At 50.7% G+C, this 21,474-nt stretch overlaps 1 protein-coding gene across 1 annotated transcript in view; it reads right to left on the reverse strand.

The window, feature by feature from the left end:
• LOC142302826 (uncharacterized) overlaps nt 1–21,474 on the reverse strand; it is a 93,303-nt gene that overhangs the window by 63,507 nt on the left and 8,322 nt on the right. The window contains exons 3-7 of the mRNA XM_075343936.1: nt 21,034–21,333; nt 16,758–17,057; nt 15,146–15,430; nt 5,515–5,814; nt 4,538–4,608 (exon numbers count right to left, since the gene is read on the reverse strand). Of these exons, the coding sequence (XP_075200051.1) occupies nt 4,538–4,608; nt 5,515–5,814; nt 15,146–15,430; nt 16,758–17,057; nt 21,034–21,333 (1,256 nt within the window). The remainder of the gene's footprint in view (nt 1–4,537; nt 4,609–5,514; nt 5,815–15,145; nt 15,431–16,757; nt 17,058–21,033; nt 21,334–21,474) is intronic.

Here is a 21,474-nt window from a genome sequence, read left to right on the forward strand (position 1 = left end):
ATTGATCGAAAGGGCTGACTCGGACGGAGTCCAAGTGCCCTGCGCTCGGTGGTGGAGACATACCGCTCCCCAGCCGGATAGACTGGCATCCGTGGTGAGGATCACCCAGGACGGGGCCAGAAAGGAGCGCCCCTGAGACAGAGAGAGGGGCCGAAGCCACCACTGAAGAGAGCTCCTGGTCTGTGGCGACAGAGCCACTAACCTGTGCAAGGAGGAAGGCCGCTTGTCCCAACAGCGGAGAATGTCCAGCTGCAGGGGACACAGATGGAACTAGGCAAAGGGAACAGCCTCCATTGACGCCACCATCTGACCCAGCACCTGCATCAGGCGCCTGAGGGAATAGCGGCGGGGCCTCAGCAGAGAGCGCACCGCAAGTTGGAGGGACTGCTGTTTGATCAAGGGCAACTTCACAAGTGCCGGCAGTGTCTCGAACTGCATCCCTAGGTACGTGAGACTCTAGGTCGGAGTCAGAGTGGATTTGGGAAGATTGACAAGCCACCCGAATTGGGCTAGAGTGGCGAGAGTGAGCGAGACACTCCGCTGACAGTCCACGCTGGATGAAGCCTTGACTAGAAGGTCATCCAGGTAAGGGATCACTGCCAACCCCTGTAGGTGCAGGACCGCAATCACTGCTGCCATGACCTTGGTGAATACCCGAGGAGCTGTGGCCAACCCGAAGGGGAGAGCCACGAATTGGAAATGTTCCTCTCCGATTGCAAACCGTAGCTAACGCTGGTGTGAAACTGCAATTGGCACATGCAGATAGGCATCTCTGATGTCGATGGATGCCAGGAAATACCCTTGGGTCATTGAGGCAATGACTGATCGCAGAGACTCCATGCGAAAATGCCGCACCTGAACATGCTTGTTGAGAAGCTTGAGATCCAGGATGGGCCGGAAGGAACAGTCCTTTTTGGGGACTAGGAAGAGATTTGAGTAGAAACCTCTGAACCGTTCCCGGGCGGGAACCGGTACAATTACTCCGTTGGCCTGCAAGGATGCCACGGCCTGAGAGAAGGCGGCGGCCTTGGAGCAGGGGGGAGTTGACAGAAAAAATCTGTTTGGCGGGCTGGAAGAGAATTCTATCCTGTAGCCGTGAGAGATGATGTCCCTCACCCACTGATCGGAGACGTGTTGAAACCACGCGTCGCCAAAGTGGGAGAGCCTGCCACCGACTAAGGACGTTGCTGGCGCTGACAGATAGTCACGAGGAGGCTGCCTTGGCGGCAGCACCTCCTGCGGTCTTTTGTGGACGCGCTTTTGGGCGCCAGCTGGATTTCTGGTCCTTGGCTGAGTTAGTGGACGAGGCCGAGGGCTTAGAGGACGACCAGTTGGAGGAACGAAAGGAACGAAACCTCGACTGATTCCTGCCCTGGACAGGTTTTCTGGTTTTGGTTTGTGGCATGGAAGTACTCTTCCTGCCAGTAGCTTCCTTAATAATTTCATCCAGCTGTTCACCGAACAGCTGGGACCCAGCAAAAGGGAGCCCAGCAAGGTACTTCTTTGAAGAAGCATCTGCCTTCCACTCTCGAAGCCACAATATCCTGCGGATAGTGAGGGAATTAGCCGAAGCCACCGCAGTGCGGTGAGAAGCCTCCAGCATGGCAGACATGGCATAGGATGAAAAAGCTGAAGCTTGGGAAGTTAAGGTAACCATTTCGGGCATAGATTCCCTGGTGAGGGAATGCATCTCCTCTAGAGAAGCAGAGATGGCTTTGAGAGCCCACACTGCTGCAAAAGTCGGAGAGAACGAGGTCCCCGCTGCTTCATATACGGATTTGGCCGGAAGGTCAATCTGGCGGTCAGTGGAATCCTTAAGAGAGGTGCCATCAGCCACAGACAACAGTCCGGGCTGAGAGTCTAGACACCAGGGGTCTACCTTTGGGGGATGAGCCCACTCCTTGACCACCTCAGGTGGAAAGGGAAAGCGGTCATCAGAACCACGCTTTGGGAAGCGTTTGTCAGGACAGGCTCTGGGCTTGGTCACAGCGGCCTGAAAACTGGAGTGGTTAAAGAACACACTCTTTACTCTCTTAGGCGAGGTAAACTGGTGCTTTTCTGCCAGCGAGGGTTGTTCCTCTGATACTGGCGGATTGAGATCCAGTTCAGAATTAATGGACGCAATCAAATCACTAACATCCGAGTCACTTTCGGACAGATCAATGGGGCACATGGAGTTAACTTCCGAGCCCCACCGTAAAGGCATCCTCCTCGTCCTGCGAGTCAGCTCCTGAATCAGAGCCGCGGGACGAGGAAGGAGAGGGAACCCTGCGTCTCTTCATAGAAGGACGGGGTCTGGGACCAGAGGATGAATCCTCTGTGAGCTCCGGTCCTGAGAGAGCCCTAGCAGCAAAGGCACCCTGTGAAAGGGGCTGATGCATGTTCAGCAAAGTCCTGGACAGAAGTCCCATGGAGTCAGCAAAAGACTGGGAGATAGACCTAGAAAAGGATTCTACCCAAGCCGGGGGTTCAGCCACAGGAGCCGGAGCAGCCTGAGAGACCCCTGGGGGTGCGATTCCAGGCTGAGGCACCGCCAGGTTAGAGCAGGCATCACAGTGTGGGAATATGCTCTGCTCAGGCAGCAGGAGCTTACATGCAGTGCATACTGAATACAGCTTTGGAGCCTTGCTCCTCGTGTGAAACATGCTGCTGGAGTGGGGGCTCTGCCAGAGAATGAACCCCAGAGAGTATAATCAGAGGTCCACAACCGGAGACCGGTTGTGGCTTACCAGACCGCTGGAGCGGTGTTGTGTGCCCTCCAGATCCCGAAGCAAGAAGAAAATGGCCACCGGAGCGAAGAGAGGGGGCGGGACTTGCTGGAGGAGCGGGAACTGGAGGGCCATAGAGACCTACAGGGGAGGAGACACACTCTGCAGTGAGGAGTGTCCCTCCCCTTGCTGAACGGCAGCCGGGCGGAGCCGAGCCTGTCCCTTTGCATGAGTGACATGCGAGGGCAGAGAAACCGAAACTAGGCCTCCGGCGAAGCCGGGGCCTAAATTTGAGCAGCGCGGCCGGCGCGCAGGCACCATCGGTGCGGTTCTCAGGCGACAGCCAGAGAACCCGCCGGAAATGTCATAAAAACACATCAGCACACTCTCCCACAACAATAAAGTACAGGGACCCCCAATATATAAACGTCTCAGGTACTTGGCTTGCTGAGACGCAGGGTTCCAAGTCCCTGGGGATGAGTGCTCCGGTCCAGCACGATCCTAAAGGGCTGCGGATGGAGACCGGTCTCCTGCCAAGCATGGAGACCGTGCTGGCTCCCACTTCAAGCCAGAGCCCAGGAAGGATGGTGAAGGAGCGCGGCATGTAAGGCTCCAGCCTTGGAAATCAACCTTAACAACACCGCCGACACAGTGGGGTGAGAAGGGACATGCCGGGAGTCCAGACTTGGACCCGCTTTTCTTCAAACTCTTTCCAAAAATCAGATGAGATGCATGTGTGGCTGTATGCCTCCTGAACACAAAGCGATAAACTGGCTAGATCTGGTTCTCCAGGGGGTGTATAAGCTCAGAGGGAGGAGCTACACTTTTAAGTGTAGTACTTTGTGTGTCCTCCGGAGGCAGAAGCTAAACACCATGGTCTGGGTCTCCCAAAGGAACGATAAAAGAAAATAGAAAAGGTTACGGCTCTTGGAAGAAGGGGAGCAAAAACTAAAATTGGAAAAAATCGCCATGGGGTGAAAGGCTATTGGTTGCCATCAGTTAAAGGGAACCTGTCACCAGATTTGGGGCCTATAAGTTGTGGCCACCACCAGTGGGCTCTTATATACAGGAAATTAGAATGCTGTATATAAGAGCCCAGGCCGCTGTGTGGAACGTAAAAAAGACTTTTTAATACTTGTCTAAACGGTCGCGATGCGGTGGATCTAGACCAATGGGTGTCTCCGTTCTCAAGGCCCGGCGCCTCCTCTTTTGGCCATCTTCGTCCTCCATCTTCTGAAGCCGCGGTGCATGACACGTCCTACGTCATACACAGTCGCCGGCATTGAGGTCCTGCACTTGCACACTTTGATCTACCCTGAGCAGGGCAAATCAAAGTATTGTAGTGCGCACGCATGGAACCGGTGAGTGTGGATGACGTAGGCGCATCATGCACTGCGACTTCAGACGATTGAGGACGAAGATGGCCGAGAGAGGAGGCGCCGGGCCCTTAGAACGGAGACACCCATCTGACTAGATTCACCGCATCGCGATCGTTTAGACAAGTATTATAAAGTGTTTTTCACGTTCTACACAGCGGCCTGGGCTCTTATATACAGTATGTTAGAATGCTCTATATAAGAGCCCACTGGTGGGGGCCGCGGCTTATAGGCCAAAAAACTGGTGACAGGTTCCCTTTACCATCCTGCTATATGTTACGGTCACTTTGATATTACCAAGGCTGATTGCAATAAAATGTTCGAAAGGAGTTGGATGCCGGCCCTCGCACCTCACATTGCTATACGTGTCCTTGCGGGGAATTTGGAGGGATTATTACAGCATTCGTAAATAAGTATTCTAGTTATTAATACTCATGACTAGAGTAACCATACCTTGCCACAGAGACTGCAGCTGATACCGTCCACAGTTGTCTTCATGTGACTCATCTGAAGATCCTCAGTTTCTTCAATTATCCATGTAAAGAACAAAAAATTACAAAAATGTCCAAAGTCATTAAAGAGACATGATAAGAGTAGTGTGGTTTGGAGGAGCAGGTAGCGTGGTCAGTAGAAAGCCAGAGGTCATTATACGGTAACAGCAGTATGGTTTGGAGGAGAAGGTAGTGTGGTCAGTAGCTAGCCAGAGGTCAGTACAAGGTAACAGCAGTGTGGTTTAGAGGAGGAAAAGGTAGTGTGGTCAGTAGAAAGCCAGAGGTCAGTACAAGGTAACAGCAGTGTGGTTTGGAGGAGGAGCAGGTAGCGTGGTCAGTAGATAGCCAGAGGTCAGTAGACGGTAACAGCAGTGTGGTTTGGAGGAGGAGCAGGTCGTGTGGTCAGTAGATAGCCAAAGGTCAGTAGATGGTAACAGCAGTGTGGTTTGGAGGAGGAGCAGGTAGTGTGGTCAGTAGATAGCCGATAGCCAGAGGTCGGTACATGGTAACAGCAGTGTGGTTTGGAGGAGGAGCAGGTCGTGTGGTCAGTAGATAGCCAGAGGTCGGTACATGGTAACAGCAGTGTGGTTTGGAGGAGGAGCAGGTAGTGTGGTCAGTAGATAGCCGATAGCCAGAGGTCGGTACATGGTAAGTGTATTTCAGTATGGATGATGATCAGGTAGCAGGAGACAGAGCTAGGCTAGAGTCTGGAAGCTCAATAATCTCGCAAGGAAGGATGTTTACTGGGATGTTCAAATCAGAAAACTCAGCGTGGAGCCAATCGGGAATAACACAGGTAATGGTACCTGAATTAGCAAGGAGCTACTATCTGGAGCACAGGAGTTGCTGGGGTTGAGTCCTGACATATTTAGCCACCAGCTTCTTTCTTATATGCAGAGTGCAGCAGATATGGTATGCCAGATGGTGATCCAGACTTACCTGCGATGACTCCTGAGGGAAAATATCTCCTCCTCATGTCATCCATTTCCAGGTCTCTGATGGTTTCCTCATTGTGTTCATTGAGAACTCTATAAGCCATACCCTTCCCAGTGTCGTCCCAGTGGCTGATAAGATCACACAGTTCCTCCATCTTCTCCTCGGAGGACGTCTTTTCCATCAGATTATTGTACTGTTCCTCAGTCAGTAGATCTTGGTCCAAGAGATCAAGTAGAATCAGATCTACATTTGTTACACTTGTAATAAGGTCATCTCGGTAATAGTCTATAAGGTTTGTAATATCTGTTGTATGATATTAAATATTAAAGACACATTATCAGTGCAAGTCTCGGGAGGTTTCTTATATTTTCTGCAGAAGAATTTCACATTTTTCAGCTACTTAATGTGTGAGGTCTTAAAACAAACCTTAAGGCTCTGTGTGCACTAGAAAAGTGATTTTTCTCAAAAAAATGTCTTGAGAAACTTCTGGGAGTTGAAGATTACTGCACCTGTGGTAAGAAACCGTGGCAAAACTGCGGGAAAAATGCATGCGTTTTTCCCGCGGTTTTGCTGCGGTTTTTCCACAGGTTGGTCCCTGCGGTTTTTTTATAATGTAACTGCAATAAATAATATAGATAATCGATAGACAGACAGATAATGGATAGAGGGAAAGATGGATAGATGAATAGATAGATGAGAAAGACATATATAATGTCCCACCCCCCTGCATATTCTAAGCTGGCACCCTTTAGTGACTTTCATGTGGCACTAAAGGGTGCCTAGCCAAGTATTAAGCCATAAAATAAATAAAAAAAACAAAACAAAAAACACATGAGGTCCCCCCATCTTTTGTAGCCAGCTAGGGTAAAGCAGATGGCTGCAGCCTGCAAACCACAGTTGGCAGCTTCACCTTGGCTGGTAATCCAAAACATAGGGCACCCCACGCTGTTATTTTACATTAAATAAATAATTTAAAACAAAAAACCTGGGGTCCCCCCCAAAATGGATCACCAGCCAAGGTAAAGCGGACAGCTGTGGTCTGGTATTCTCAGACTAGGGAGGTCCACTGTTATTGGACACTCCCCAGCCTAAAAATAGCAGGCCACAGCCGCCCCAGAAGTGGCGCATCTATTAGACGTGCCAATCCTGGCGCTTTGCCCCAACTCATCCCGTTGCCCTGGTGCGGTGACAATCGAGGTAATATATGGGGTTGATGCCAGATGTGTAATGTCACCTGGCATCAAGCCCTGGGGTTCGTGATGTCAGGCCTCTATCAGATACCCGACATCACCAACCCAGTCAGTAATAAAAAAGAAAAAAAAAAAAGACAACAAAAGTTTTATTTGAAAAAACACTCCCCACATTCCCTCTTTCACCAATTTATTGAAAAGAACAATCAATTCCACGTCCGGCGTAATCCAATAAGGAAGGGGGGTCCCACGGCGATCCATACCACAGTCACTGTCCCAGTCCATGAAGAACAGAATGTTCCCCATTGGCTGGGAGAGCAATGCAGTGACCTGAGCTAACATCAATAGCCCAGGTCACTGCAGGGGATGACTAGCGCTGCTGTCAGGAGGATAGATGAGATCATTACCTGCTGTGATCATCTCCTGCAGTTCTGCCATCAGCGCTGTCACTGACTTCTATGCCCGCCGCGTTCTCAGCAGTATCGAGAGAGCCAGTGACGTCACCGCTAGTGACAGTCTCAGGCCGCTCGAGAGACGGGCATACACAGCAGTGACCGCGGTGACGTCAGGAGGCAGGAGATTGTCACAGCAGGTAATGATCTCTTCTCACCTCTTGACAGCAGCGCCCGTCATCCCCGCGGCTGCACGCACTGCTGTGTGTCAGTGTCTGCCTGCGCTGCAGCGTGACAAGCTGCTGACACTGCGGGCAGACACTGACACCCTGCAGTGCAGGCAGCGGCGGGGCTGCAGCGAGACACAGACTGCACTGGCACCTGGAGGTCACATGTAAGTGCTTCTGTGTGGCGTCCAGGGAGTGTGACGTGTGTGTTTACTCTGCTCCGCTTCCTCTTCTGTCATAATGACATCACTTCCTGCAAAACCGCAGGCAGCGATGTACATTACTGCAGGTAAATCGCGGCTATACTGCACATCATTTGCTACCTGCGGTATACCCCCGGTATTTCGCGATTACATTACAGTAAAGGGAGTGAAATACCGGGGGTATACCGCAGGTACCTGCGGAAAAGTAGTGACATGCACATTTTCTCAAGAAATTTTGTGTGCGCACAGCTATTTTTTTTCCCATAGGTTTTTGCTAAATGTCTGCAGAAAGATTTCAAACATTTCTCAAGAAATTTCCGCAGCAAAACCGCGGGTAAAAACGGCCTAGTGCGCACAGGGCCTAACTATCAAAGTCATCTTACTTCTTTAAAGAATTTGTCACACCCAAAACGAAAATTAAACCAGGTCACAGGGACACGGCGGGAGGCGATACATAGGATAATGGGAGTGTGGAGGCAGCGATATCTTCCGGGAAGCGTCCTCCCCATAGCCTGGAAGAGCGAATTTACATACATGGATAAAATAGGATTTGTCCACAACAAGGCCTCTGAGATGAGGCATGAAGTCATGACAGATTCCTTTTAAAAATGTCCTTAGCCACAAACATTTTAGCTTCGCTGAAAAGACGCGTTTTAAGAGTGCTCCACACTGGAAATCATGAATGAGACCCAAAATGTGGAAATCTGTGTGTAGAATTTAGAAATACCACAGCTCGAGAACAATTTCCCAGAAAATAAAACAGGATCTTATATTATTTTTTGCTCCAAGAATATATGCTAGGGCTTATTTTTGGGGTAGGTCTTATTTTTGGAGGAAACATGGCTATTCCCTATGTACTGCTAAGTTTATAAGTTTACCCAACAAAGAAGACAGAACCCCCCCCCCCACCCCCTCAGGAGAATCGCACTTACCAAATCCCGAACATGTAGCGTTGGCAAGTGAACTGGCTCACACACACAGGTGTGCATCGCTGTCAGGTCCCCCTGCGTTCCACAGTGGTCGCTCCCCCTGCTGACCAGAACGGAGTGATATTGCGACCCGATGTGTGTGTGTGTGGGTGTGAGTGGTCTGACAAGTCACCTGACAGCAACGTAGGTCTCTGTAGGAGAGCCCATTCGCCGTTGGCAGTTGCCGGCTGTAGTGAGTGCAGGATTTTTTGGGGGGGCTGTCCGCTTTCATTTAAGGCTGCCGTCTCACCGTCGGGGCCGCCGTCTCACCGTCGGGGCCGCCGTCTCACCGTCGGGGCCGCCGTCTCACCACCTGCTGGTCAGGAGCAGGGCAAGGAATGTGGCCCAGATATGCTCACCATCAGATGTAACTCTGGGATTAGGGATAGCTGGGGTTCCCTAGCCTGAGAGCCAGTTTAGGAGCCCCTGTCCCCTGCTCTCCATTTACAGGATTACAAAAAATGTATATGACTCGCCCACCCCAGGGCTATGGGACACCCGGTGCCGGGCCGGACTAGTCCGGTGGTAGTCAGTGGTGGCTGGGCCCGGCTCCGTGGCCCTGGTGGGTGTCAGTTGAATATGTGGCTGATGAGTTAAAGTTAATGTTCGTGACGCCACCTGTGGTATGCGGCTATTAAGCCGCCGCTGCTATGGGAGAACTCCGGGGTGATGTTATGGCAGCTATGATGGTACTGCTCCCCACAGGTGGAGCGATGCCCCGGGATACCGTTGGTGCCCGTGAAAGTCTATGGTGTTGTGTGGCTAACACGGTGCAGGGCCGACAGGCGAGGAAAGAACCAGGCACAAACAACAGTCTCTTTACCTTCTCCTCTTTTACTCTGGGAACAGTCCAGTCCTGGGAGACCGTTACAGGTGGTGATGGGGATCCGGTCGGCCTGGAAGTACTTGGGATGATCTTTCTGGCCAGCTGAGTATGAGGCCTACTCCTGTACTTTGCTTTGTGATGATAGGACCCTGCCTCTCTGAATCCAGCAATGGCCCTCTTCGCTGCTGGGACCAATAGCACGTCCCTTCTTTCTGTAGGTGGCTGCGCAGACCCTCTCTCTGGTGCTTCTCCGCTGGAGTCCACACCGGGCCCTGATGCTACAGCTGTACCTTGGATGTTTCTGGGCCAGGGGCTTGCAGCTCTCCTGCCCTTCGGACTCGGCTACCAGGGACGGATTTTATACCCTGGCAACCACAGACTCCGATGTCTGAGTCTCTCTGCTGCCTCTCAGCTATTCCTGCTTCTCTGGGCCAAGCTGCTCCAGCTCCAGGCCCCAGATTCACAGGACAGCTCACTCGCGTCTGTTCACTTCCACTACTCCCTTCAGACAGACTCCACTTCCTCCCTCTGGTCAGGTAGAGGAAGGCTCCCTGGAATTCCAGGTTCAGAGCTCCCCCTGCTGGCCGGAGGGAGAACTGTGTTGGGTGTTAAACCTGCTGGCCAATGGATCTCCCAATTACCTCCAGGCTCAGCATTAACCCTTTGGGAGGGCAATGCTGTTGTGGCGACCAGGTCCTAGGGCGCCACACTCCCCCTTAGTTAAATTCAGTACTCCCGGACTGTGGAAACAACACATAACATGTCATACATTTCATCCCAATATGGGAGGCACATTCTCTTTGTACCATCTTTTTTCTTTACGAGCACTAGTGGAGCTGCCCAGGGGCTACAACTATCTCTGATAACCCCAGCCTCCTTCATTTCCCGTAACATTTCTTTGGCACGCTGATACTGTGCGGGGGGTACAGGGCGGTATCTCTCTTTAACGGGAGGATGATCACCCGTGGGGATTTGATGTTTAACCCCTTTCACCTGCCCAAAATCTAGGGGGTGTTTGCTGAAGACCCGCTCGTACTCCTGTACCACCCGGTAAACCCCATGCTTTTGGTGTGAGGGGGTGGAGTCGGTGCCCACATGTAAGTTTTGGCACCAGTCTTCCAGCTGCCCCTTGGAGCCATTGTCTTCCGCCTGGTCGGACGGGATCAAGGGTTCCACTGCTTTGATGGTGTTGTTGCTGACAGTGTACAATTTTGCTACAGTGGCGTACCGGGGCAATTTGGCTTCCTCCTCCCCACAATTCAGGACACGGATGGGCACTCTCCCCTTGCGGACGTCTGCTACCCCTCTGGCTATCAGGACTCCAGGCCTGCTGTCTGAATACACCGGTTCTACCAAGGCATGGTAATCCTGACCCTTGAGGCCTATTGCTGCCCGACACCATATCAACATTTCACTTCTTGGGGGTATTGCAATGGGGAGGGGGTCACTTACCCTCACACTGCCAATTTCTCCTCCGGCCAGCTCTACCTGCTGCCTCCTCATCAGGGCTCTGATCTCCCTCTGTAGGGCACGCTGCTGCCCGGAGCTGGCAGTTTCAGACGCCTGTTGCAACAAAATTATCACTTCGGCAACACAATTTTCTATCACATTTGTACCAATGGTTACCAATGGGTCAGATTCTTTGCGATCAATATCTACAATTATCATCCCCTGACATGGCAATTCTACCCGCCCCACTTTAATGGTTACTTCTTTGTACCCAATTTGAGGTAAGGGCTGACCATTACTGGCCACAATTGTTAAATCATCATCTGGGCCATGGTCAATGTCTGAATCAGCCCAATATCTTTTGTACAGTTTGTAGGGGATGGTTGTTACCTGGGACCCCGTATCCAGGAGGGCATTCAAAGGGATCCCATCCAGCACAATAGGAAGGACCGGTCGTCCTCCCACATACTTGCTGCGGCTGGGTGTTGAGCCGGGCTTCCTTACACCTGGGGGTCGGCTCCTGGCCCCAGGCTCGGCCCATTTAAAGGACAGTATCGTGCAATGTGGCCCGCCTGGCTGCAGCGGCGGCAGATCGGTTGTCCCGTTGAATCATACCGGTCTGTGTCTCTGCCTCGGGTCGGCGGAACCCTCCTCTGTCGCATCCATGGGACGTCATCTGGGCTGGAGGCCAACTCGATTCTTGCAGGCGATGGGGTCACTTGTAGAGACTGCACGGTCTTGGCAAGGGCAGCTACAGTCTTGGTCAGCTCCTGGACCTGCTGTCTGAGCTCTGCAGTGGGATCCTTATCCAGGGACTGCGCCTCAGCCCCTGCAGTGGCTCGTGTTGCAGGCACCACCCCGGGGTACGTGATAGCAAGAGGCCGGAGGGGTACTGGGTCATTCGGTGTAGATTCTCTCAGTACCCGGATGGCCTGGTCCTTAAACTTTGCAAAGTCCAGAGCAGGGTTCTGCAGGACCATGATACGCAGCTGGGTCCTGTGGGCATCTGACAGGAGCCCCTCTATGAACTGCTCAGTTAGGAGTTTGTGTTCCTCACGTACACTCTCTGGGTCCACTTGTTTAACCGCTTTCAGGGCCTCTTGCAGGTTTAGGGCATAGTCCCTTATGCTGTCTGTGGCCCGCTGCTTGCACCCAAAGAATCTCATCTTTATCTCTGCTGCGGTGCGGGTGTCAAAAGTACTCTTTAGCTTGGCCAGTATCTGGGTTACTGTCCCTTTATCTGTATCAGGCCAGGACTTCACTTCACGCTGGGCTGCGCCGGCTAGCTGTCCCATTAATATGCCCACCTTCTGGCTCTCAGTCAGCGGATACACCCGGAACAAGCTGTGCAGGCTTTCTCTGAAGTCGCTCAAGGTATGGGACTCCCCGGAGTACTGCGGCAGCCATTCTGCGCCCGGTATGTACGGCATGGTGATCGGCATTACCGGCGCTACAGCGGGGGATGGGGCGACGGCGACAGGGATCGCTTCGGCTGGTGCTGCGGCGTCTCGGGCTATGGCAGCCACCTGCCCTCCCTCTGCGTCGGACATCTTCCTCCCCCTTAGTGAACCTTACCAGGCTCCGTTCACTTTTCAAATTTCCTTCTGGGTCGCGCGGGGTTAACAGCGCTCTGCTCTGATGGCGCGCTCCCTTCGCGCTCTTTGTCAGGCACGCCCCCCTTCTTCCTGCGCTCAGTGAGGCTAATGGCGGCGGCAGTTTTCAAACAGTGAAACACGCAGTAATACAGTCTTTAAAGCGCAATTCTTCAGGCGCACAGTACCCGGTGTGACCGGGCACGAAATCCTGTTCGTGACGCCAAAGTTGACTCGCCCACCCCAGGGCTATGGGACACCCGGTGCCGGGCCGGACTAGTCCGGTGGTAGTCAGTGGTGGCTGGGCCCGGCTCCGTGGCCCTGGTGGGTGTCAGTTGAATATGTGGCTGATGAGTTAAAGTTAATGTTCGTGACGCCACCTGTGGTATGCGGCTATTAAGCCGCCGCTGCTATGGGAGAACTCCGGGGTGATGTTATGGCAGCTATGATGGTACTGCTCCCCACAGGTGGAGCGATGCCCCGGGATACCGTTGGTGCCCGTGAAAGTCTATGGTGTTGTGTGGCTAACACGGTGCAGGGCCGACAGGCGAGGAAAGAACCAGGCACAAACAACAGTCTCTTTACCTTCTCCTCTTTTACTCTGGGAACAGTCCAGTCCTGGGAGACCGTTACAGGTGGTGATGGGGATCCGGTCGGCCTGGAAGTACTTGGGATGATCTTTCTGGCCAGCTGAGTATGAGGCCTACTCCTGTACTTTGCTTTGTGATGATAGGACCCTGCCTCTCTGAATCCAGCAATGGCCCTCTTCGCTGCTGGGACCAATAGCACGTCCCTTCTTTCTGTAGGTGGCTGCGCAGACCCTCTCTCTGGTGCTTCTCCGCTGGAGTCCACACCGGGCCCTGATGCTACAGCTGTACCTTGGATGTTTCTGGGCCAGGGGCTTGCAGCTCTCCTGCCCTTCGGACTCGGCTACCAGGGACGGATTTTATACCCTGGCAACCACAGACTCCGATGTCTGAGTCTCTCTGCTGCCTCTCAGCTATTCCTGCTTCTCTGGGCCAAGCTGCTCCAGCTCCAGGCCCCAGATTCACAGGACAGCTCACTCGCGTCTGTTCACTTCCACTACTCCCTTCAGACAGACTCCACTTCCTCCCTCTGGTCAGGTAGAGGAAGGCTCCCTGGAATTCCAGGTTCAGAGCTCCCCCTGCTGGCCGGAGGGAGAACTGTGTTGGGTGTTAAACCTGCTGGCCAATGGATCTCCCAATTACCTCCAGGCTCAGCATTAACCCTTTGGGAGGGCAATGCTGTTGTGGCGACCAGGTCCTAGGGCGCCACATATATGTAAGACACCTGTCTCAGCTAGGCCAAGCTCCACACCCTTCCTCTGTGGCTGCTGCCTTTTGTTGTGCTCCACATTGGATTTCATAAGTGGCATGGAATGTCTCTCTGACTTCATCTCCTTAGGCTTTTTTAAGGTCAGTTTATACAGATTCCTGTGTCTTGACATTAAACTAGATGTGTTTGTACTCTGATTTTACTCTGTTCCTGTTAATTTCTGATGTGCCGCCCCCGTGTCAGCAGCCGAGCTGCTCGGATCCGGGTTCTCAGTGGCTCGAGGGTCTCTGGACCCGCGAGTCGTGCGGCCACTCAAATGAAGGGGGTATTTAGAAGGGATAGTACAGAGTTCGTAATGCCAGCCGTGATATGTGGTAACCAGGAGTACTACCGCTGCAGTTGGGGAGTATACGGGGATGATGGAATGGGGCAGCCAGGTGTTAGAGCCCTCCACGGGTAGGGGGAATACCTCGAGACTTGGTGGTTGAGGGGGATGCCGTTGGATGCAAGGGGGTCACTATGGTACTCAGCCCATTAAGCAGACACCGCCAACTGGTCAAACAAGTCTCTGGACCCGCTACCGCTGAGGGGAGCTTAGTTTGGGTCCCGTCCCCAATGGTGCTGCCTGGTGATCCGTGACCTGCCTCCTGGCACTAAGTTTAGTTCTCTGGTGGTCCCGGTAGTGTGAAACTTGCCGGGTCCCGCTCCCCACTATGGCTAAGTGTGAGAGCTTGCTCTCAGGGCTCACCCATGGGATTTTCTGGGCCGTTTTGGATTGGAAAGTCCTATCCCCCTCATTGCGCTAATGCCCCGATTTTAGAGCGGGTGGGAATGAATCTTGAAGGCTCCGTTCTCCTCGGGTAAATTATCGGGTTGCCTGAAGCTACTCCCCGACCTAGGGTCCACGTACCCAGTCATGTTCCGGACCGGTGATGGTGCAAGGCCGCCGGCTGTCCTCCTTGACAGATACATGCCCAACTTCTCTAGGCCCAGACCACAGTCTGTCACCTAGATCGTTTCCCGGGAGCCCCGCTTTTTTTTTTTTTACACTCCTAACCTCCCCTCCCCAACTTCCCAGGTGGCCGACTCTATTCCACTCAAGCCATCCACTGGTGTGTTTGGTGGGTGTGGTGCAGGGTGTATCTAGGGTTTGTTTAGCTGATGTAGGCAACACCATATAGTTAGGGACCCAAAACCAAGAAGGATGTGGATATTGCACGGGAGGGCAGATTATATAGTACCTTGTGACGACCCGATAGTCCAGGGGCGTCACACTGACACTTCTGTGAACTCTACACAATAACCCAATGCTTTTCCAGAAGCTTCTGTTCATCTGCTGCCATTTAACCCATTGACTATTGTGGAGACCCATAGTTATGACACTGGTTCGTAGCTTTAAAAAAAAAAAAGCGTTTTAAAATTATCTCTGACATTTTGATCCAAATGTAAGGGACTGTATAGCTGGAATATCCAATAGTGATGCAGACTTACCACAGACGCCTCCTGAAATCCTAAAGTCGCTCATCAAGGAAGCCATAATTTCTTCATTGTATTTCCTGAGCACTGTATACGCCGTATACTTCTCAATGTCCTCCCAGTGTTTGATAATACCGCACAGTTCTCTCATCTTTTCCCGAGATTTCGTCTTTTCCATCACATCATTGTACTGATCCTCCGTCAGCAGATCTTGGTCCCTCAGATCACGTAGAACCGAATCCACATCATTTACGTTTCCTATAAGATCTGCTTTGTGATCGTCTATAAAGGTTATCATATCTGTAGGATGAGGGGAGAATCATCCAAGACGCAATACCAGTCTCGGGATATTTCATACTTTTCAGTTATTGATAAAATGTGTTATGTCTTAAACTCTTAAAGATCTCATTCAGATATTACAAATCACCTTATTTCTTAAAGAAAAACTGTTACCCCCGAGCGACCGCTACAGACAGGAAAGATGGATGAGATCACATGCGCACTGACACGGTGTGTGTGTGTGTGTGTGTGTGTGTGTGTGTGTGTGTGCACTCTCAGCTATGGTAGTGTCAGTGTGAGCAGGGCTGGAGCTTTCATCTATACAGTCCTCCAAAGTGAGCCTTGAGCAGATATTGGGTGTTCTCCGCTACACTGGCGAGAGCGGGAGCCGCACTCCGCTACACTGGCGAGAGCGGGAGCCGCTCTCCGCTACACTGCCAGGAGCGGGAGCCGCTCTCCGCTACACTGCCAGGAGCGGGAGCCGCTCTACGCTACACTGCCAGGAGCGGGAGCCGCTCTCCGCTACACTGCCAGGAGCGGGAGCCGCTCTCCGCTACACTGCCAGGAGCGGGAGCCGCTCTCCGCTACACTGCCAGGAGCGGGAGCCGCTCTCCGCTACACTGCCAGGAGCGGGAGCCGCTCTCCGCTACACTGCCAGGAGCGGGAGCCGCTCTCCGCTACACTGCCAGGAGCGGGAGCCGCTCTCCGCTACACTGACGAGAGCAGGAGTCGCTCCACGCTACACTGAAAGGAGCAGCAGCCGTTCTCTGCCACACTGCCGAGAGCAGGAGCTGTTCTCTCCACTACACTGCTGAGGATAGGAACTGCTGTCTGCTACACTGCTGAGAGCAGACCACAGTGGGGTGAGTTTGGGTGACACATCTTCCATGCTCCCACTCCTTCATAGCACCAACATGACTATGTACATTCCTCTACAATGCTTCAAAATGCCCATGTACAGTACATTGTCTATTGTCAGTGAGCTGCTTATCAGAGGAGGCCTGGTCAGACCACTTGGCACAAAAAGGTCTAGTTTGGACAGGGATAATCTCCAATGTATGTAAAGCCCAATAAATTACATTATTGAAATCTGTGTCGCAGCCTCTACATTATCGTGTTCGAAACCCTGCTGACGTATTCCCTTAAAAAGTAGAGTGTGCTTCTGCAGTGCAAGCAAGTGGTTGTGAGTAAACTTTGAGGTGTCTTACCCACTCGTTTTGGGTTGAGCTCCTAACTACACCTCTTGAACACCTAGTGTATAAATGTAGCTGTGAAAACAGAGTCCCCAGTTTCTTTTTCGTTTCTAAACAGAATCAGTTCTGGAACGTCAGAGGTTATTGGGACTTACCCCTGAGGTATCCGGAGGGATCACTTCTCAGAATCCAGTGCTTCATTTCCAAGTCTCTGATGATTTCCTCATTATGTTCTCTGAGCACTGTATACGCCGTATACTTCCCAGTGTCCTCCCAGTGACTGATAACATCACACAGTTCCTCCATCTTCTCCTCGGAGGACGTCTTTTCCATCACATCATTGATCTGCTCCTCAGTCAGTAGATCTCTCTCCCGGAGACCACGTAGAACTGGATCTACAGCCTTTATCCTTCTAAACAGATCATACTGGTGATAGTCTATAAAGTTTCCATTGTCTGCAGTGTGAGAAGACAAAATCACTACATCTGGAGAGGTTTCTTTATACCGATGACTTCACTAGACTAGATCCTGAAGATATCTGCGCCTAAATGGTATTGACTTGTTGTAGGGTCAGTGAGACTATACTTTTCTATAGATTTTATATAAAAGGAGCCCTTTCACTATTACGTACGGCATTTTCATGCTTTCATAGTGTTAAAGCTTAAAAGGGCTTGTCCACTATTTTTACATTGATGGCCCTATCATTAGGATGGGTCATCAATGTCTGATCGACCGAAGTCTGACACTCCGCACTCCTGCCGATCAGCTGTTCTTGGTGCTGGCGGCTGGAAATGCTCAGTTCCGAAGCTGCGGCATCTTCTGATAGTGGCCGCAGCCGAGTACTGCACATTCACCACCCATAAATCTGAATAGGAGGCGGATGTGCCGTACCAGGCAGCGGCCACTATCCGAAGATGGCACCACAAACAGGTGTTCGGTGGGTGTCCCGGGTATCGCACCCCGGCAGATCAAACATTGATGACCTAACCCAAGCATGGCCTAACAATGGAAATTTTTTCCTGAATGTGGCAATACCCCACACATGACTGTACACTACTGTTTGGCCACACAGTGAGATTTGGAAAAGAGCGCCATTTGATTTTTGGAGCAAAGATTTTCCTAGAATAATTAGCGGACATCATATGCATTGCCTCTAGGTGCCAAAACAGCAGACCTCCCCTCAAGTGACCCCATTTTGGAAATTACATCCCTCAGGGAATACTGCAGAATGAAAAATTGCAAATATGCAATTGCAGTGCCCAATACATTGCAGTGCCCATAGCTTGTGCCCAGCTTCTGCTACTGGAGACACACACTTCATAAATTAAGCGGGCTCTCCTCACTACAAAAATGCCAAACATGTGGACACTAAATGTGGTTTGAGATTGAGAAGAGGGGGCATTTGGATTTGGGAGCGCAGATTTTGCTATATTTCATTTTTGGTGTGTGTGGGGGGGGGGGGGGGCAGCCATAGCGCTTTTCCAGAACCTTTATACTGTCAGTAACGTGGAAGCCCCCCGATATTTCCATTGATAGATGACGGACGCTAGTGGGGACTTTATTCTGTGCTCTATGCTGAGCACTTACATCAGGGTTTCCATCTACATCTCCAAAATATGATTTGGTGAAACCTCCAACTTATAAATTCACTATAATAAGGCAGCAAACTTACTCCGGACTCGGTGGCGGTTCCCATTGGCACCGAGGTGCGGGGCGACGGTAATGAGAGTTTGAGGCTGCGAGTGCGGTTCCAGGTCTCTTTATTTGCCAGGTTATTAAGCGCTGCCCTAGAAGTACCGGTGTTTACCGCGACGGGCTCCAGCCGATCCAGGATCAGTCGGTGGTCACCGCCAGTGCCCATGAAAGCCTTTCTAGCGTGTTGTCCCCCTTTTCCAATCAGGAATCCGGGCTGAGCCTCCAGCTCCAAGCCTCGGGCCCCAAGCAGGTGAAGAAGAGAATTTTTGCCAGAGCTGGCATCCGAGCTAAGCTCCTACCCCAAATATGCCCAAGGTTGACTCCCTATTGTGTCCTGATTGCGCCCACTTCTACCCCAAGTGGTGCCTGCTCTCCAGGTGTGGTTGTCCTAGTGACCGGGAACGTCCCATGCATTATGATGGCTTATCTCCCTTCCTACCCTAGTCCGGAGCCTGTGGGAAAGCACCTTACTGTTTGTGTGTTGAGATGTGGAGACACCGGCAGTTAATCCCGGTCCCAACCCGGAATAGATACTACACCTTAACTGAGGTGTAGTACCCTGTGGCAACTGAAGCCTCAGGGGCGCCACATAAGAGTTCAGCATAGAGCGCAGGATAAATGTGAGCTAAGCCTTTCTCCGATCTTTGGGTTAGAATGAACAAAATCAACAGCAGGTCAAGAATTTGTTTTATTAACTTATCTTTCACGCAGTTCACCATGCGGTATAAGTAATAGGGCAGCTTTATTTCTCCGGTCATTACAGTTAGAATTGTAAAATTAGGCCGAAAGGGAGCCTGTTACTATGAAGCTGAAGCGCAATCTGCGGGCACCATGTTATAGAGCTGGAGGAGCTTAGTAGACTGATATGTAGTTTGGACAGAATCCCCCCAAAAATCACAATATTTGATTTAAACAAATTTTATTAATTTTAATTTGCATTTTATTGCATGAAATAAGTATTTGATCACCAACCAACCCACAAGAATTCTGGTTCCCACAGATGTGTTATTTTTTCTTTAAGAAGCTGCAACTCTGCACTAATTGCCTGTATTATTTTGACCTGTTTGAACTCTTTTCCTGTATAAAAGACATATGTCCACACACTCAATCCATCACACTCCAATCTCTCCACCATGGCCAAGACCAAAGATTTGTCTAAGAACACCAGGGGCAATATTATAGAGCTGCACAAGGCTGTGATAGGCTACATGACAATAGGCAAGCAGCTTGGTGAGAAGGTAACAACTGTTGGTGCAATTATTAGAAAATGGAAGAATCACAAAATGACTGAATCTTACTTGGTTTGGGGTGCCATGAAAGATTTCACCTTGTGGGGTAAGGATGATTCTGAGACAGGTCCGGAATCAGCCCAGAACTACATGGGAGGACCTGGTTAGTGACCCGAAGAGAGAAAGGACTACAGTCACAAAGATTACAGTTAGCAACACACTACGCCATCATTAATTAAACTCCTGCAGGGCACACAAGGTCCCTGTGATCACGCGAGCACATGTCTATGCCTGGTTGAAGTTCACCAATAACCATCTGGATGACGCAGAAGAGGCATGGGAGAAGGTCATGTGGTCCGATGAGACCAAAATAGAACTTTCTTGTATCAACTCTACTCGGCGTGTTTGGAGGAAGGAGGATGAGTACAACCTCAAGAACACCGCCAAACCATGAACACCACCAAACCATGAAGCATGGGGGTGGAAACATCATACATGCAAAGGGGCATGACTGCTGCCCTGTATTGAAGGGAGGATGGATGGGGTCATGTATTGCGAGATTTTGGCCGACAACCTTCTCTAAGTAAGAAAATTGAAGATGGGTCAAGGCTGAGTTATCCAGCATGGCAATGACAAGAAACACATAGCCAGGACAACTAAAGAGTGGCTCCATAAGAAGCATTTCAAGGTCCTAGAGTAGCCTGGCCAGTGTCAAGACCAGAACCCAATAGAAAATTTTTGGAGGAGCTGAAACTCAATGTTGCTCAGTGACAGCCCCGAAACCTAAAAGATCTGGAGAAAATCTGTATGGAGGACTGACCTGAAAGATCTGGAGAAGAGCTATACGGAGGAGTGACCTAAGATCTGGAGAAGATCTGTATGGAGGAGTGACCTGAAAGATCTGGAGAAGATCTGTATGGAGGAGTGACCTGAAAGATCTGGAGAAGATCTGTATGGAGGAGTGACCTGAAAGATCTGGAGAAGATCTATACGGAGGAATGATCTGGAGAAGATCTGTAAGGAGGAGTGACCTGAAAGATCTGGAGAAGATCTATACTGAGGAATGATCTGGAGAAGATCTGTATGGATGGGTGACCTGAAAGATGTGGAGAAGATCTGTATGGAGGAGGGGGTCAAAACTCCTGCTGCAGCTTATGCAAACCTGGTCAAGAACTACTGGAAACGTCCGACCTCTGTGACTGCAAACAAAGGTTTCTACCAAATATTAAGTTCTGTTTTTCTATTGTAACAAATACCGTATTTCATGCAATAAAATGCAAATTTAAAAATCATACAATGTAATTTTATGGGGGGATTTTATCTGTTACAGTTGAAGATACCTACGATGAAAATTAGAGACCTCTTCATTCTTTATAGGTGGAAAAACTTGCAAAATCGTCAGTGTATGAAATTATTTTCCTCACTGTACATGTACAGTGATTCTATATACGGTAATCAGCTTCTTTTTTCAATATAATTGGAACGTGAAATAATGATCCAGACTTACCAGTGAAGCTTCCTGAGGGGTCATTTCTCCTCATCCAGTCCTCCATTTCCAGGTCTCCTATGACTTTCTTATTGTATTTTCTCAGCACTTTATATGCCGTGTACTTCTCAGTGTCCTCCCATTGACTAACAATCTCACACAGTTCTTCCACCTTCTCCTCAGAGGTCGACTTTACATTCACATCATTTGTCTGTTTCGGAGTCAGTAGATCTTGGTCCCGGAGATCATGTAGAACTGGATCAATAACGTTTATATTTCTAATCAGATCTGATCGATGACGGTCTATACAGTTTACCTTGTCTGCATTAGGAGAGGAGACATCCACAAATCACTACATATGTTTGGATGGTCCTAGCATTTCTGCGTATATTCATAGTGCCATAGTTTTTAAGGTTGGAGGTAGACACAAGTTCATGCAGTTCAACCTAAAGCCTAAACATG

This window comes from Anomaloglossus baeobatrachus, chromosome 4 (assembly GCF_048569485.1).
Source record: "Anomaloglossus baeobatrachus isolate aAnoBae1 chromosome 4, aAnoBae1.hap1, whole genome shotgun sequence".
NCBI lineage: Eukaryota > Metazoa > Chordata > Amphibia > Anura > Aromobatidae > Anomaloglossus > Anomaloglossus baeobatrachus.